Source organism: Penicillium verhagenii (assembly GCF_028828195.1).
Source record: "Penicillium verhagenii strain IBT 33310 chromosome Unknown utg000006l_segment0_segment0, whole genome shotgun sequence".
Taxonomy (NCBI): domain Eukaryota; kingdom Fungi; phylum Ascomycota; class Eurotiomycetes; order Eurotiales; family Aspergillaceae; genus Penicillium; species Penicillium verhagenii.
In genome coordinates this window covers 2,475,007-2,490,126 of record NW_026643170.1, presented here as the reverse complement: position 1 = coordinate 2,490,126, position 15,120 = coordinate 2,475,007, and the positions used below count along the sequence as shown (strand labels likewise).

Here is a 15,120-nt window from a genome sequence, read left to right as displayed (position 1 = left end):
AATTATTGCTTGAAGCACCATAAGCCCTTCTTCATTCTTACCTACTTTTGGTATTTGATCACCATCTCTCATCTTCAAGTCACTCGACACAAATCCATAAGAGCCCAGGCCTTGATGATCAGCTCTAGATCTGCGTTTGAAATTTCTTACTGAGCCTGGCCAGTTCTCTGGGCAGTTCTCTAGCATTTTTATCCTGCCCCTCAGTGGAACGTTGTGGAGTGGCCGTGATGTAGAAGGGGTCAAAAAGAGGTGGGCATTTTGTAAGATTTTCGCAATCCCTGACCCTCTTTCTCAGACTAAAAGCCCTTACGAACCCTTGGCCCCGCAAGCGCGTGGGGTTTCCCTTTGTCTAGACCAAGCCTGTGGCCCCATTATTATACAGTAGAATCTGAACTCGCCAAGCAGTTTCTTCAATGACGTTGAAAAGCCTAATTCTGAGACAGTCTTGCAGTGTGGTATACGTATGCCATGTACGTGAGTCTTTTCCTCGAGTATTTTGCAGCTTTGGACCATCAGGTACCAAAGTATAATTATTATCAGCACGGCACAACTGGTTGCTTTTGGCAAAGGATTGGGTGAAAGCAAAAGGGGTCAGGTACAATTCTTTATTCCATGGGTTCTTTTCGCTTTGGTGGAAATTGCAAACTGGAATAATTGGGTCGTCAGGGGATCAAACGTGATTGGTTGATGTTTGGTCAAGGGCTGAGCCCTAGTTTTCACAAAGCTCCGCGATTGGTCAGAGTTGATTGGGGCTGAGTCCACTTTAATTGAAATTTCAGCCAATCAGACTGCTTTGCCAATACATTTTATACTTTTGCTTTACTTTTTCCCCTGAACCACACGCGGTTGATCCACAGAACGTTGAAAAGTCAAGTTGCTCGTAATCAAACTTGAGAGCTTTCGTTTTTCTTGGATTTTCGCCTTTTTTGCATCTTTATCTATGGTGTTCAAATAATACCAAAGACAACCATAATCATATACTAGTACACAGCCAGCGTCAAAGTACATGTCATACATACACTACGTAGCACTCAATCCAGTTCAATTAAAGATTTCAACGCTAGTGAACAATGTGGACGGAGAACATCCGGGTCAATCCACCGACTTCATTGCCGACCACCCCACTGCGCCAATTCCATTCCTATCGTGTAATTGAACCCATTCTCACCTTCCCCGGCTGTTCGTTTTATTTTTTATTCCCTTTTTCCAATGAAAACTTTCATGGCCGCGTCTCCTATGCGCTGGATCCCCCGCTCTCAACTCGGTTCGAATCTCAATACTGAAATCCTAGTAGCCAGTTCCACCCAGATTCCGACGCCTTATTGAAAGAGTCTACCTGGCAGTGACCGGGTAATACAACCGATGCCTCAACTCCAAGCTACTGGACAATAAAATTCAAGAGCTGCGGAAAATACATACAGCAAGTTCCAACGGACTCGCCCGGAGTTTGAAGCACAATGATTCGGTGGTCCAAGTGTACAAGAGATACATCTCAAGCCCACACGGCTTTCCGTGGTACTTGAGTTCCTCGCAGCCCCACTCTCCAAACAGAAAAAGAAAAAGAAAAGAAAAAGAAAAACACAGAACTTAATGCAATTCTGGGTGCGCCCTGTGAGCCTGTGACATGTCTGATTTGCCCGACGATTGCGACTCCTCCTGCATGGACCACCAATCACGGATCTCCACCAGCCAACTTCAAGGCGGAACCGCGGATGGATCACTCCCCCGATCTTAGCGCCAATCCAAGTTCATTCTTTCTACTGGCGTCTCCACTGCCTTCTGCTGGACCTACACGTCAACCCAAGGCGCCGGCCCTTCTGGAACTCTGCCACACTATGCGCATATTCGTTCTTCCCCACTGTAATCTAGTGCGCAGCTCCCTGACGTATGCCCATCCCCGGCGCGCACTCCCATGGATGCCCCGTTCAGGTACCAGGTACGGAGCCCGGTGACTGGAGACTGGAGACCCAGGTTCGGAGAGGCAAACGTGGCGGGGGATGGCAAAGATTCTTTTCCTCTGGATGGCGAAGGGTATATATATCCCAGCTTTGATCCTCCTTTGATTTCCACCTCAACCCACATTCTCTTAACCACAGTCTCTTCAGATTCCCACCACACTCTCTTCTAAGAAGTTTTCATAACTTCTTGTCATTCCTTACTTTGCTTCTTTGTTCCGACCTCAGAAACAACAGTCAATCCTTTTTTTCTTTTTTTTTGAAAAAAAAATCCACCTTTCGGTCCTTTCTATTCTTATCCGCCATCATGCAGTTCTCCAAGTCTCTTATGCTGCTGGCAGCTTTCACTACCGGTGTCTTCGCCCGTCCTCAGGGTAACGCCCGTCGCCAGGCTACCGCTACCACCGCCGCCGCCTCTTCTTCCTGGACCGCCGTCCCCTCCACCAGCAGCTACGCTACCTCCGGCTTTGGCGCTAGCACCAGCTCCACCGGCAGCGGCGATACCTACGAGGGCAACGTCGGTAACCCCTACGGCAGCAACATCATCGAGGTGTCTGCTTCCGATGCTAGCTCCTACGAGTACGTCGTTCAGTTCACCGGCTCCAACACCGATGACTGGACCGTCGTCATCTGGAACAAGTACAGCTCCGACGGCACCATGGACGGCTGGTACGGCAAGGCTTGCCACACTTTCACTCTCTCCGCTGGTCAGACTGTCTACTACGCTTTCGATACCGATTCCCAGGGTGGCTGGGCTGCCGCTGAGGGTACCACTATCCCTACCAACAGCTTGGGTTCCTATGCCTCTACCTGGGGTGAGTTCGACTTTGGCTCCACTTCCAACAGCGGCTGGTCTGGCTTTGATGTCTCTGCTATCCAGGCCCAGAACGCCGGTCTTACCGTTCAGGGTATGCAGATCTGTGATGCTCTTGGCTCCACTTGCTCTTCCATTACTACCGATGCTGGTACTGTCTCCAACGCCTACACTAGCGCTGAGACTGATGTCGGTGGTATTGGTGGTAACATCTCCTCTGGCCCTGTTCGTCTCGCTGTCGTCATTGACTACAGCGGTTAAGTTTGGAGTTGTGCAGAAAAGAAGAAAAAGCTTGCCAGTTTGCCTTTGCTCGTTTATAGATATAGACTTATGACTTTCGTTGATGAATTGCTTTTGGGCGGGATTTTCGGTTGGTTTGGTTTCCTTTCCTTTCTCTCCCCTGATCTATTTGAGATCGAGGCTGGTCCTTTCTTTTGATGATGTCTCATCTTGTCTTTTTTTACAATACCAATGACCAATGCCAATCCGAACCCAAAAAAGAAAATTATCAAATTATCATCATCTTCAACTTCAATCTCCTTCATTCTCTATCTTCGTTTCTATCTTCTATACAAGTATAATTTCCTGGGGTTGGGTTTTGCTCTTTACCTTCAAGGTTTACAACATCCATGGATGTGGTGGCCATGTGGCGTCCATGTGGCGGCATGACCGCATCATTGCACATATGCATTCCCTCATCAATCGTCAATATTAGCATTCAATCTCGAGTAATCAGATAAATTGGTACGTCAGATAAGCCTGGGACACCCTCGAGGCTCGCGCGGCGCAGTGGCTGAAGGTTTATTCATGGGCAACTATGGGCACTGCCCGGGGAGAGCACGTACTCGGTTTGGAGGGAGACAGCAAGTGCAAAATCCTTCCGATATCTGATTCAACTACCGTATTCCAAGCTTGCAAAAGCTTTTGATTGATTGTTCATTCAGATCTACAGCTCGCTACCTTTATAGTATTCCCTTAGTTAATAGTTAGGAAGGTTGACGAAGATAAGAAAAAAATAAAATTTAAATAGTATGATATAAGCTAAACCTTCAGCACAAAGAGTAATACTACCATATCCTCCTTATGACAAAGAGTAATACTACCATATCCTCCTTATGACCGGTCCTGTTAAATCTACTTTTGACACATTTGTTCTTTATAACCTTCATCAGTACATACCCGAGTACATACGACCATAGGGTGTGGAGAACAGGGCTTCCCGTCCGCTCAGCCGTACTTAAGCCACATATATCCAGGTGGACAATTATCCCTATAGCCCTATCACCCTAGAGCGGCAACAGAGAACATTTTAGTTTAGTATGGGTGATATGGGTGAGAAGTTTACAGACTGGGTGATACAGGTAAGAACAGGGTGAGATTTGTCACCCAAAGAGGTGATCGGGATTCGGCTCGCACCCATATAACCCTCAGGATTTTTCCTTATAAAGCAGAACTTTGGAAGGCTCATTTATCACTCTTCTATTATATCTTCTAAGCAGATTATTTAAGATATTATTACAGAAAAATATCTAGAAAGCCCTTTAGAAGAGTATAATATATACCAAATCATATAGGTTTATACTTAAATACTAAGAATAGATTAAGTCTAAAGATAATATTATCTTACTCTAGACTCTTACTTCCCCTACTAATATTAAGTATAAATATATAAAATTCACTTAGAATATATAAGCTAAAAGATTACTATCCTTTAAAAATTTAGGACCTAATGGCTAACTAGATAGATAACTAGATAGAGGCTTTCTTATAGTGAACCTAAGAATGATTTCTTAAATCTAAAAGAGAAACCTAACCTAATACTATAATAGCTTAAAAGCTTTACTAAGTTCTATATTATATCTTAGTAAGATCTTCCTATTAGGTTAATAATTTATAATAGGCTTTATATTTTAATTTTAAGTTAGGAATAAGGTTTATTATAAACCTTTAATAAGAAAGTTAAATAAGATATTATTAATATAAGTAATTATACTATTTTTATTAATTTTTATAGAAAATAATAAGATACTACTAAAATATATCTATAATTATCTAATATAAAAATATAACCTAGAAATAAAGTCTTAAGAGTACTTTACTATAAATATAAAAGATATTAACTATCTTCTCTATTATCTTTTTAATAATAACTATTATAACTTTAAGTATAAAAGAGTATATATTTAAACTACTAGCTTATTTTTATTTTTTATAAGCTCTAGGTCTTATATAGGTACTATTATAGAATTAAGTTTATATACTAGCTCTAATAAATATCTATATTATTAGGTTTATATATTTACTACCCTTTAATTTTAAGAATATTAATAGATATTATATAGGATATATTATTTAATATAAAATAGAGTAAAAAGAATAGATATTTAAAATACTAGGTAACTATTAATCCTAGGTTCTTAAAAGATTATTATATTTAAAATAATAAAATTATATAAATTATCTTAAAATTTAAATATATACTTATTAAACTAAGATTTACTATATAGACTAAAGAATTAATTTAATAAATATCTAGTCCTTAGGAAGAGCTTTATATTCTAGATTATTATTTATAGGATAGCTAATAATACTTTTAAAGATCTTAATATAATTAAAAAGATTCTTAGTATAAAACCACCTAAAGGATAAGAATCATAGATACTTAAGTAGACTAAAAGTATAAAAAAACTTCTATTCTTTTATATAGTTACTACTAATAGACCTAAGAAGCTTAAAATACTATCTTTCTCCTTATTATATTATAATAATACTACCTTAACTAAATATAATAGCTTTAGAGATATCTTATAGGTCTATAGGGTTAGGAGTAAGATTATAAATATAATTAACTATTAGTATCTTATAAATACTTTCTTTAGCTTTCTTACTAAATATCTATAGCTAAGATATTAAAGGCTACTTATAATTAGGTACTTAACTACTAAAACTATAATACCTACCTAAAATATTAATTAATACTAAAGGCCTTAGATATATAAGCTATATTTTATAACCTAGAGCCTAACTATAAATACTATTCTATAGAGTAAAATATATTATATTATTATAATATAAATATCTTATAAAGACTTAGTATAACCTCTATTACTAAGTTTTAGGAATAAGAAGAAATTATTAATATTAATAAGAAAATTATATCCTTAACTAAGATAATTAATAAGAATCTAACTAAAAATATTAACTTAGCTCTTTAAAAAGTAAAGCTTTATAATAAAAAGGCTAAGCTCTTATATATCTAGAAAGAGAAATATATTAAAGACTAATAGAATACTTCCTATAATAAGTATATTACTAGTAATATATTTTCTAAATATAATATAACTTAAATTTTTAATATTTATAAAAAATACCTATCTAAATATACTTACCTTAGTATAAAGCTTTTTAAGGAAGTAATCCTAGATAGTATTAATAGCCTAAACTATCTTTATAATATAGTTACTCTATATAAGTTAATAGAGTATATTATATTCTATCCTAGAATACTACCTAAGGATAATAAATATCTAATTTACTTAAGATTATTATTAAGATAAGTCTATAAATATAATATTTAGTATTAATTATCCTCCTTTAATAGTTTATATAATACTATATTATAAAGATAAGTAAAATATATCTTATAATATTACTAAAAGTCCTTAAATAGACCACTATATTAATAATAGTATAAAAATAAAAAATAAGTATATTAATATATCCTATATATATTTCTATAATTCTATTACTTATATACTAAGCTATTTAATAATAAGAAGTCTTAGTAAATATATTACTAATCTTATCTTAATAATCTCTAATCTTAATATAATATCCTTATTTTCTATTATATACTAGTTACTCTAGGGTTTTATCTAATCTACCTAGGAGATAATAGTAAGAGCCTAAATAAGTAATTTAACTAATAGGTTATAAAGGTAATACTTTTAAATTATATTAATATATATTTAGATAGTATAGAGTTTTTAAGTTTTATTACTTACTTATACCTATATTATTAAAGTATATAATACTTAAGTATTTCTAACCTTTATTACTACTTTTATAATATATATTTTATTAATAAGCTATACTTAAATTATCTTATATATAAGTAAAAACCCTAATCAGAGCCTAAACCTTTAATTTATAGTAATAACTTTATAGATTCTAGGCTATAGAAGTGATTTTATAATCCTAAGAGGAAAGTTAGTAACTAACTATAATAAAAAAGAATTATAAGCTTAGAGTTAACTTTCTTACCTATATAAATACTATTTTACTAAATAATACTTTATATTTTTAAAGTTATCTTTTAGTATTTCTTATCCCTTAGACTATATTACTATTTTATATAAGCTAAGCTTAGAGCTATTAGGACCTAATTAATAAGCTTTTTTAAATCTAATAAGTCATATTCTTATAGATTAAGATTTAGCTTAGATATATAGTTAGAGTTAATCTAATTAAAATCAATCTAAATAATATATCTAGTAAGTAATACCTACTCTAAAAGTTATAGTTTATAGAAGTAGACTAATCTAGACTAGTGATTAATATTATTACTATAATCTAGTTAGATTAAATACTATCTAGAATTATATATCTAGTAGTCTATAATAATATAGATAAGGAAGATAATATATCTATTATTAGGAAAATAAGGATATGATTTTCGGTTTAAAAATACTTTTAGATTATTAAAAGATTTAGTAAATTATATTTATATAGAGGACTTAGTAGTTATTAAGTATAAGAATCTAATAAGAGAGTATAAATTAATTAAATAATAAATATAAGGCTAGTAAGAAAATATATAAATAAGAAGTATAAAGAAAATAGATAATAGAAAAGATAAAGAATAAAATAGAATAAAAAATAATATTTAAAAGCTTAAAGAATTATAGAATATAAAGAACCCTTAGATTTATAATAAATAGCTATAAGAAGACTCTATAGATAAGCTCTAAGTTAAGATAGTTAATATATTAGAAGTAGAAGTTAGAATAGGGATAGTAGATTTAGAAGGAGTATAAATAAAGATAGAAGTAGCTAGTAAAAAAGATATCCTAGTAGAAATAGAAGTTAAGGTTAAAGTAGAAGTTAAGATTAAAATAGAAATTAAGGTTAAAGTAGAAGTTAAGGTTAGAATATACTAACTCCCTATTATTAAATTACTTAATTTATATAATATATTATTACTACTATTATAAAAAGTAATAAGACTAGTATCTTCTATATTAATCTAAGTAGCTAGATCTCTATTTTCTTTACCATAAGTATCTACTATAAGGCTTAAATACCTATATTAGAAAACTCCTTTAATAGTTTAGCTAAGTACTAGAAGTATATTAAACTATTTCTTACTTATTATAGAATATAAAAGTAGTATATCTAGGTCTTACTAGAGTAGTCTATCCTATATAATATAGTAAATAGTACTAAATATCCAGTATATCCATAATTATTATTAGACTAGATAATATATTTATTATTATAATTAATAACTCTAAGAGAACCACTAAAAGAAGTATATATATAGATACTAATAAGTAAGATATAAATAAAGAGAAACATTTTTTTAAATATAGAAATACCTAGCCTAATCTACTTTAACTTAATTAGTGAACTATTTATACTATATATACTACTCTAAGGCTTTACAATACCTATTTAGTATTTTTAGAGTAAACAAATTAAGCCTACTAATAAATTAGGAAGAAAAGGGTATTTAGGTATTTAAATTTTAGTTAGATCTTAAAATAATATCACACTAAAATAAGAAATAGATACTACTTAGGATTTCTTATTTTAAGTCTTATAATTAGCTTAGGTCTACTTTTTTTTACCCTACAAATTTAATATCTCTCTTAATTTAGCTATTTAGGACCTTAAGCTACCTTACTCAATCTTTATAGTAGTATTCAAAACCAGATTTACCTCTATACTTTTAAACTCTTAGTCCCAAACCTAAGCTTAAAACACAACTATCTATAAATAATAAGTTTAATAATCCCTAGTATTTATAAATAGAGACTATATTTTATATAGTATACTAGGACCTTTCTTATTATAATTTATAGGTAATTCCTTTATATATATTACTACCTTTAGGCCCATAAGAGTAATAAGGGGGTAATAGATATAATCAACCACTCTATAATCAAACCTAGTACCTACTAGTTAAGGATCTTAGTCTATACCAAAATAAAGATCAACCTTAACTAAAGGTAGTCCGGAGCCTTATTCATCCTATAATATCTTACTAAGTAATAAATAAGATTAATATTAGGAAGAGCTATAATACCACCTATTATTACCTTCTATATTAAAGATATAAAAGTACCCTTTTAAACCTTATTATATAATATACTAGTCTAAATATAGATTTTATATAAGTTACCTATTTTATTAATTTAAGGTAAGATATTAAAAGTATATAGAGTTACCTATTATAATTTACTAATTACTAACCTATAGCCTATACCTAAGCTAGGTTTCTAGGATAATAGATCTCTTCCTTTTAAATTAATTAACCCTACCTTCTAACTTAAACCTCTTAATTCCTAAGCTATACTAATCCTACTTCTTTAAGAGTAACTAAATAATCTTCTAAACTATTATTTCTTTAATAAAGATATTATTAATATAGACCTATAATAATTTAGAATCATAAAATAATATTATTAATAACCTAATATAAAAAGATTAATATAATATATTAGACTATATTAGTAAAACTCTATTTTAGTATATTATAAACTATAAATATACTAACTATATATAGAAGTTATATAATACTAGAGTAGTTATTAATTAGTAAGATTATCTTAGGTAGACTACCCTTTTTTGAGTAGTAATATAAGGATATATAGAAGCTATTAGAGTTCTTCTTAAATATAATACTAACCCTAATATCTAGAAAGAAAATAAATTATTACCAATCTATAAAGCTATTATAAATAGATATATAAAAGTTATTATATTATTTCTATCTTATTAACTAAAAATCAAAATTCCTTTAATAAGCCCTAAATCTATTTAATTAGCTATCAGAGAGAATTAATAAATAGAGAATTTATTAATATACTATAAATAGCTTAGATAATAAGCTTCTATTCTCTTTATATATTTTATCCTAAAGATATTAATAAAGATTTAAGTATATATTAATATACTAAGGTCTTATACCTACCTCCATAATCTAATTCTAGCTAAGTAATAAATATAATAGCTAGCTAATATAAAATATAGTAACTCTTAAATATTTTTATTTTAGGACTCTTTCTTATATTAATTATTATAGCTATGATTTATAGTAGGGGTATTAAGATTTAGTCCTTTTACTAATAAATAATAGATAGTATTAAAATCTTAATTATAATATTTCTACTATATTATAATTATATATTATTTTTTTTTTAAAATATATCTTAAATATAAGAATAACCTTATTTAGGTTAGTATCTTATATAATTAGGGTTTAAAATAGTATATCTATATTTCTAAAATATAAAAGCTAATAACTATTACTACTATAGTAATTTTATAATTTAAATAAAAATAAAAAAGAAATCTAGTAGATCTTATCCCTAATAGACTCTACTATATAGAAGTCCTCTGTTATAGTAGCCTATACCATCCTACCTATTTAGGACCCTAACTTATCCCCTATTAGAATATCCTCTATACTATTGATATCTATACCCTAAAGACCCCCTATCTCTCCTAATAACTCTATTATTAGCTAATATATAATAATAGTTTAAGTATAAGCCTTATAAGGAGATAGAACTAAGTTAGAGGGTAGAAGGAGTAGGCTAATCCTTAGTACCTAAGCCTTATTATATAAGATATAGTTTAAGAAAAAAAAAAAGAAAAGAAAAAATAAAGCTAATTTTAAGTAGCCCTATATATATAATTACTATTCTTTCTCTATTCTTTTAGCTAAACCTTCTCTTTCTAAAAGAATAAAGAATAAGTCTATAAATAAGGAATAAGGAATAAGAGAGAGTATAATATTATAATATTAGAAGCTATAAAAAAAGAAGAAGAAGAAGAGAAAAAGAGAATAAGCTATCTATACAAAGATAAAGTAAGAGTATAGATTATATATATATAATAAGTAACTAAATACTTTCCATTCTCCCTTATTATTCCTAAGTCCTCCACTTTCTTCTATTATAATAAATTAATATAATAATATTTACCCTAGGCTAATCATCCTAATATTTCTACCCCCTCTCTCTTTTATATATTTTTTAATATTATATTTCTCTATCTTCTTTCTTTCTATTCATACTCTAACCCTCTTATATATATATTTAATCTTCTCTTCTCTACCAAACTATATTAATATTATACTTAAATATTAAGAAAGATTATTCATAAGGACTTATAAGTATAAATACTAATTATATAATAATTTAATCTATTCTATTCTAATAGTTAAAGGAAAGTAAATTTAATAATAAAAGTAAAAATATAGTACTTAAGAATATAGAAAAATTTATTAAATAGAGTTATCCTTCCTAAATCCTTCTATAGTTATTCTCTATTAATCCTATAATTAAGTAGCTTTAGGTCTTATAAGAGAAGCTAGAGGGTAGTTTAAGATTAGCTTATTAGTCTAGGCTTTCCTATTAAGCTATCTATCCCCTACTATTCTAATTATAAGTAGTTAATTTAGAATTTCTTATATTTAATCACTAGAGCTTATACTTAATATTAGTAGACTAGCCTTTTACCTTTTTAGAATACTTCTTTTTAGTTATTAGGTAATTAGCTAATTTATTACTATTACTTATAGTACTATAACCCTAAGTAGCTATATTATTATATTATTTATAATAAGTAGATTTAGTATAATATCTTCTATTACTTTTAGTATTATAACTCTAAGTAGTCTTATACCTATAATTAGTTTATTTATAATAAGCTAGCTTATTATAATATCTTTTATATATTTTAATATTATAATTATACTTTATATAGTCTTTAGTATTATAATAATACTTTCTATAAGTAGGCTTATTTTAATATCTTTAGCTTTATACTAATCTTAGCTAAATAGAATTATTACTTTCTTTACCTATTTTATTACTTTCTTTATTACTTTCTTTATACTTATTACTATTATTATATAATACTTCTAAGCTATATTTCTAGTAATATAATAACTTAAGTTTTTTAGCCTTTTAATAAATTACTCTATTACTATCTAAGACTAATCTAATAATAATATAATAGATAAATAAATATCCCTTTAATATAAAGATACTATCTCTTTATTTAATAAGAATATATATCTATAGATAAATTATACCTTTTATAAGTTTAATTAAGTTAAGGAGATTTAAGCTATCTTTATTATTATCTTCTACTTTCTAGCTAATACTAACTATATCTTCTATACCCTTTTATATATAACTCTAAAACTTATCTTAAACCCTATCCCTAATCCCTAATACCTTAGTAATATTATATATCTATATTATTAAAATATATTCTACCCTACTATAATTATAGCTTTTATAAGAGCTAGCTTAAATATAATAGATTAGTATAGAGTAGTCCTTATAGTATATAAATATCTAGGAGCTAGTTCCCTTAGGCTATTAATATAGAACTTTAGCTAAGTTTAATTAATATTACTAACTAATTATTTATATTTTTAAAATATTAAGTCTTATTAGTTTATCTTTATCTATATTATTATCTAAATTACTATCTAACTCTTTAGATATATCTACTTAATTATCTTTAGTAGAAGATAGAGGTACTTATTTTTTATTATTATTAAAAAAGATATTATCTATAAGATTACTTAATCTTAAATCTTAGATATCTATTAATATCTTAGCCTACTTATATTATATATTCTACTAATAAAGAAGATAGTATCTTCTATTAAATTCTTTTATTAAATACTAAGTAGTTATAAAAAAGCTCTAGAATTTATTAGATAATAGATTTTCTAGATTTAGTATCCTTCTAGCTTTTTTATATTAAGGCTTAAGTATATTATTATAGTTATTTTTAGGAATAATACTAATTTAGATATTTATAATATTATATCTCTTATTTACTAAATTAATTTTAATATTTATAGCTTAGAAAAATTCTAGATATTAATTATACTAAGATTTAATAAAATAGAAATAATTTTCTAAGATTATCTCTATCTTCCTTAATATCTCTAATTTAATTATTTCTCTTACCTAAGAACTAATAGTTAATATATTAATCTCTATTAGTAAGCTTATAATTAAAGACTTATTATTAGAATCTTCTTCCTTATTTAAATTATAGATACCTATATTTAGAGTAAAGTTACCTAGCTTAGTTAGACTTCTAGTAAACCTTATCTTTTATTCTAAGGCTTTTCCCTTATTAGTTAATAACTTACTTAGTAATAAGGGCCTATCTAGCTTAGACTTAAGTATAGTAGAGTTTATTTATTTAGAATTATTTTTTATAGAATATCTTACTTATATAGAGGTAGACCTAGAGGATTTAGCTTATAGAGATAGAGATCTTTATATAGATATACCTTTATTTTCTAAAATTTCTTTATCTAAGGCTAGCATTTATATATTATAGGTATTTCACCTAGGCTTTTAATTACTCTTTTTTTTATTATTATCGCTTGAACGGAGCGAAGCGGAGTGAGAGCATATTTTTCTTACAGTACTGAAATTTTGGGGAGGGTATATAGTGAAATCGATTTTGCTTATCTGATCGTTTCTTATCAATGTAACCTCACGTGACCTATTTTCTTATCCTCACGTGACACATGATTTTTTCAAATATGACCGCTGAGTCATCCTGATCATCATGTGACCGGTCCGGTCATGTGATCTGCTCTAGATAATGAGATAAAGCTGATTAAGTGATTTGAGGCAACTGGTCAGTCTTTAATATATGCTTAAATCCTGCATTTCCACCTACAAGGGGGGATCTGGGGGGTCCCCCCCCTGTAGGGAAGATTGTAATTCCTTCTATATTGAAGCCCTTAAACTGCATCATATACTTAAATCATGCTATTCCTTCTAGATTGAAGCCTTCGAACTGCATCATATGCTTGATTTATGCAATTCCTTCCAGATTGAAGCCCCCAAACTATATAATATACTTAGATTACTTAGATTTATGCCCCTAAGGGGGGTCTGGGGGGTCTCCCCCCTGTATAGAAATGTAAACCCTCGAAGATATGAACTCTACTACAGATTCTATTTGGCTTATGCTCCTATAGGGGGGGTCTAGGGGGTCCCCCCCCTAGTATAGAAATGTAAACCCTCGAAGATATGAACTCCACTATAGATTCTATTTGGCTTATACTCCTATAGGGGGGGTCTAGGGGGGTCCCCCCCTTAGTATAGAAATGTAAACCCTCTAAGATATAAACTCTATTATAGATTCTATTTAGCTTATACTCCTATAGGGGGGGTCTAGGGGGTCCCCCCCTTAGTATAGAAATATAAATCCTTAAAGATATAAACTCTACTATAGATTCTATTTAGCTTATACTCCTATAGGGTGTTACGCAACGCTCTGTGGTCACAGTGAGTATCGTTCGTTAGGGCTTCTACTTACCAAGTAGACACTCAATCCTTGAGTCGTCGATTCGCAACCGTACCGTTGCCAGTTGACGTTAGGCCTTATACGGGCTCGGGTCTATAGAATAGACTCAACGGGGGGTTCTGCGTCCAAGAGGGTGTCGCCTAGTCAAGCTATACTTGGGTGCTGAGTCGAGGGACTAGAGACCAAGGATACCTCTCCTAGTAGGGGTTTGTCTTGTACGAAACTGATAGGTGAATGAACTATTAGGTTCTAAGTAATAATATATAGATTAATCATGAAGAACTAAATATATATAGATAATGACTGTCTTATATATCTAATCCTTCCTATTACTTAATAAGTCCGGGACTCATCACTTAATATTCTCCGGGCTCATCAGTTGATGAGCAGGTCTCATCACCTGATAAGTCATCACATGATCCTCGTCCGTGGGATCCTGATGCTCCTAGGATCCTACTGTTCGTACAATACCAATAGCTGCTACCTATCATAGGATACCAGTATTCTTAGGACAACTGGTGTCCTACGGAATCCCTTAATTGTGGTGTGTCCTAGGATACTCCTGTTCATGTGATAGCTATTATCGCACGAAACCATGACCCATGTGTTGTCGTAGGATATTCTTTTATCCTAGGGATCCCCGATCCCTACAATACCGTTTATCCTACAATAGGCCCTTTCTTGCGTTGCTTTCCCAAGTCATGGTCTTTCCATCACGACCCTACATTATTCTGTATTGTCTAGGTACAACAGAATAGCCATGGTTCC

General features: G+C 30.4%; 1 protein-coding gene across 1 annotated transcript; it reads left to right on the top strand.

Moving 5' to 3' along the window:
- Positions 1–2,262: 2,262 nt before the first annotated feature.
- Positions 2,263–3,030, top strand: N7466_006289 (putative allergen; the record flags this gene model as incomplete). Its single annotated transcript, XM_057165686.1, has 1 exon — positions 2,263–3,030. One exon carries the CDS (start codon positions 2,263–2,265, stop codon positions 3,028–3,030), a length of 768 nt encoding a protein of 255 aa, XP_057021285.1.
- Positions 3,031–15,120: the final 12,090 nt, after the last annotated feature.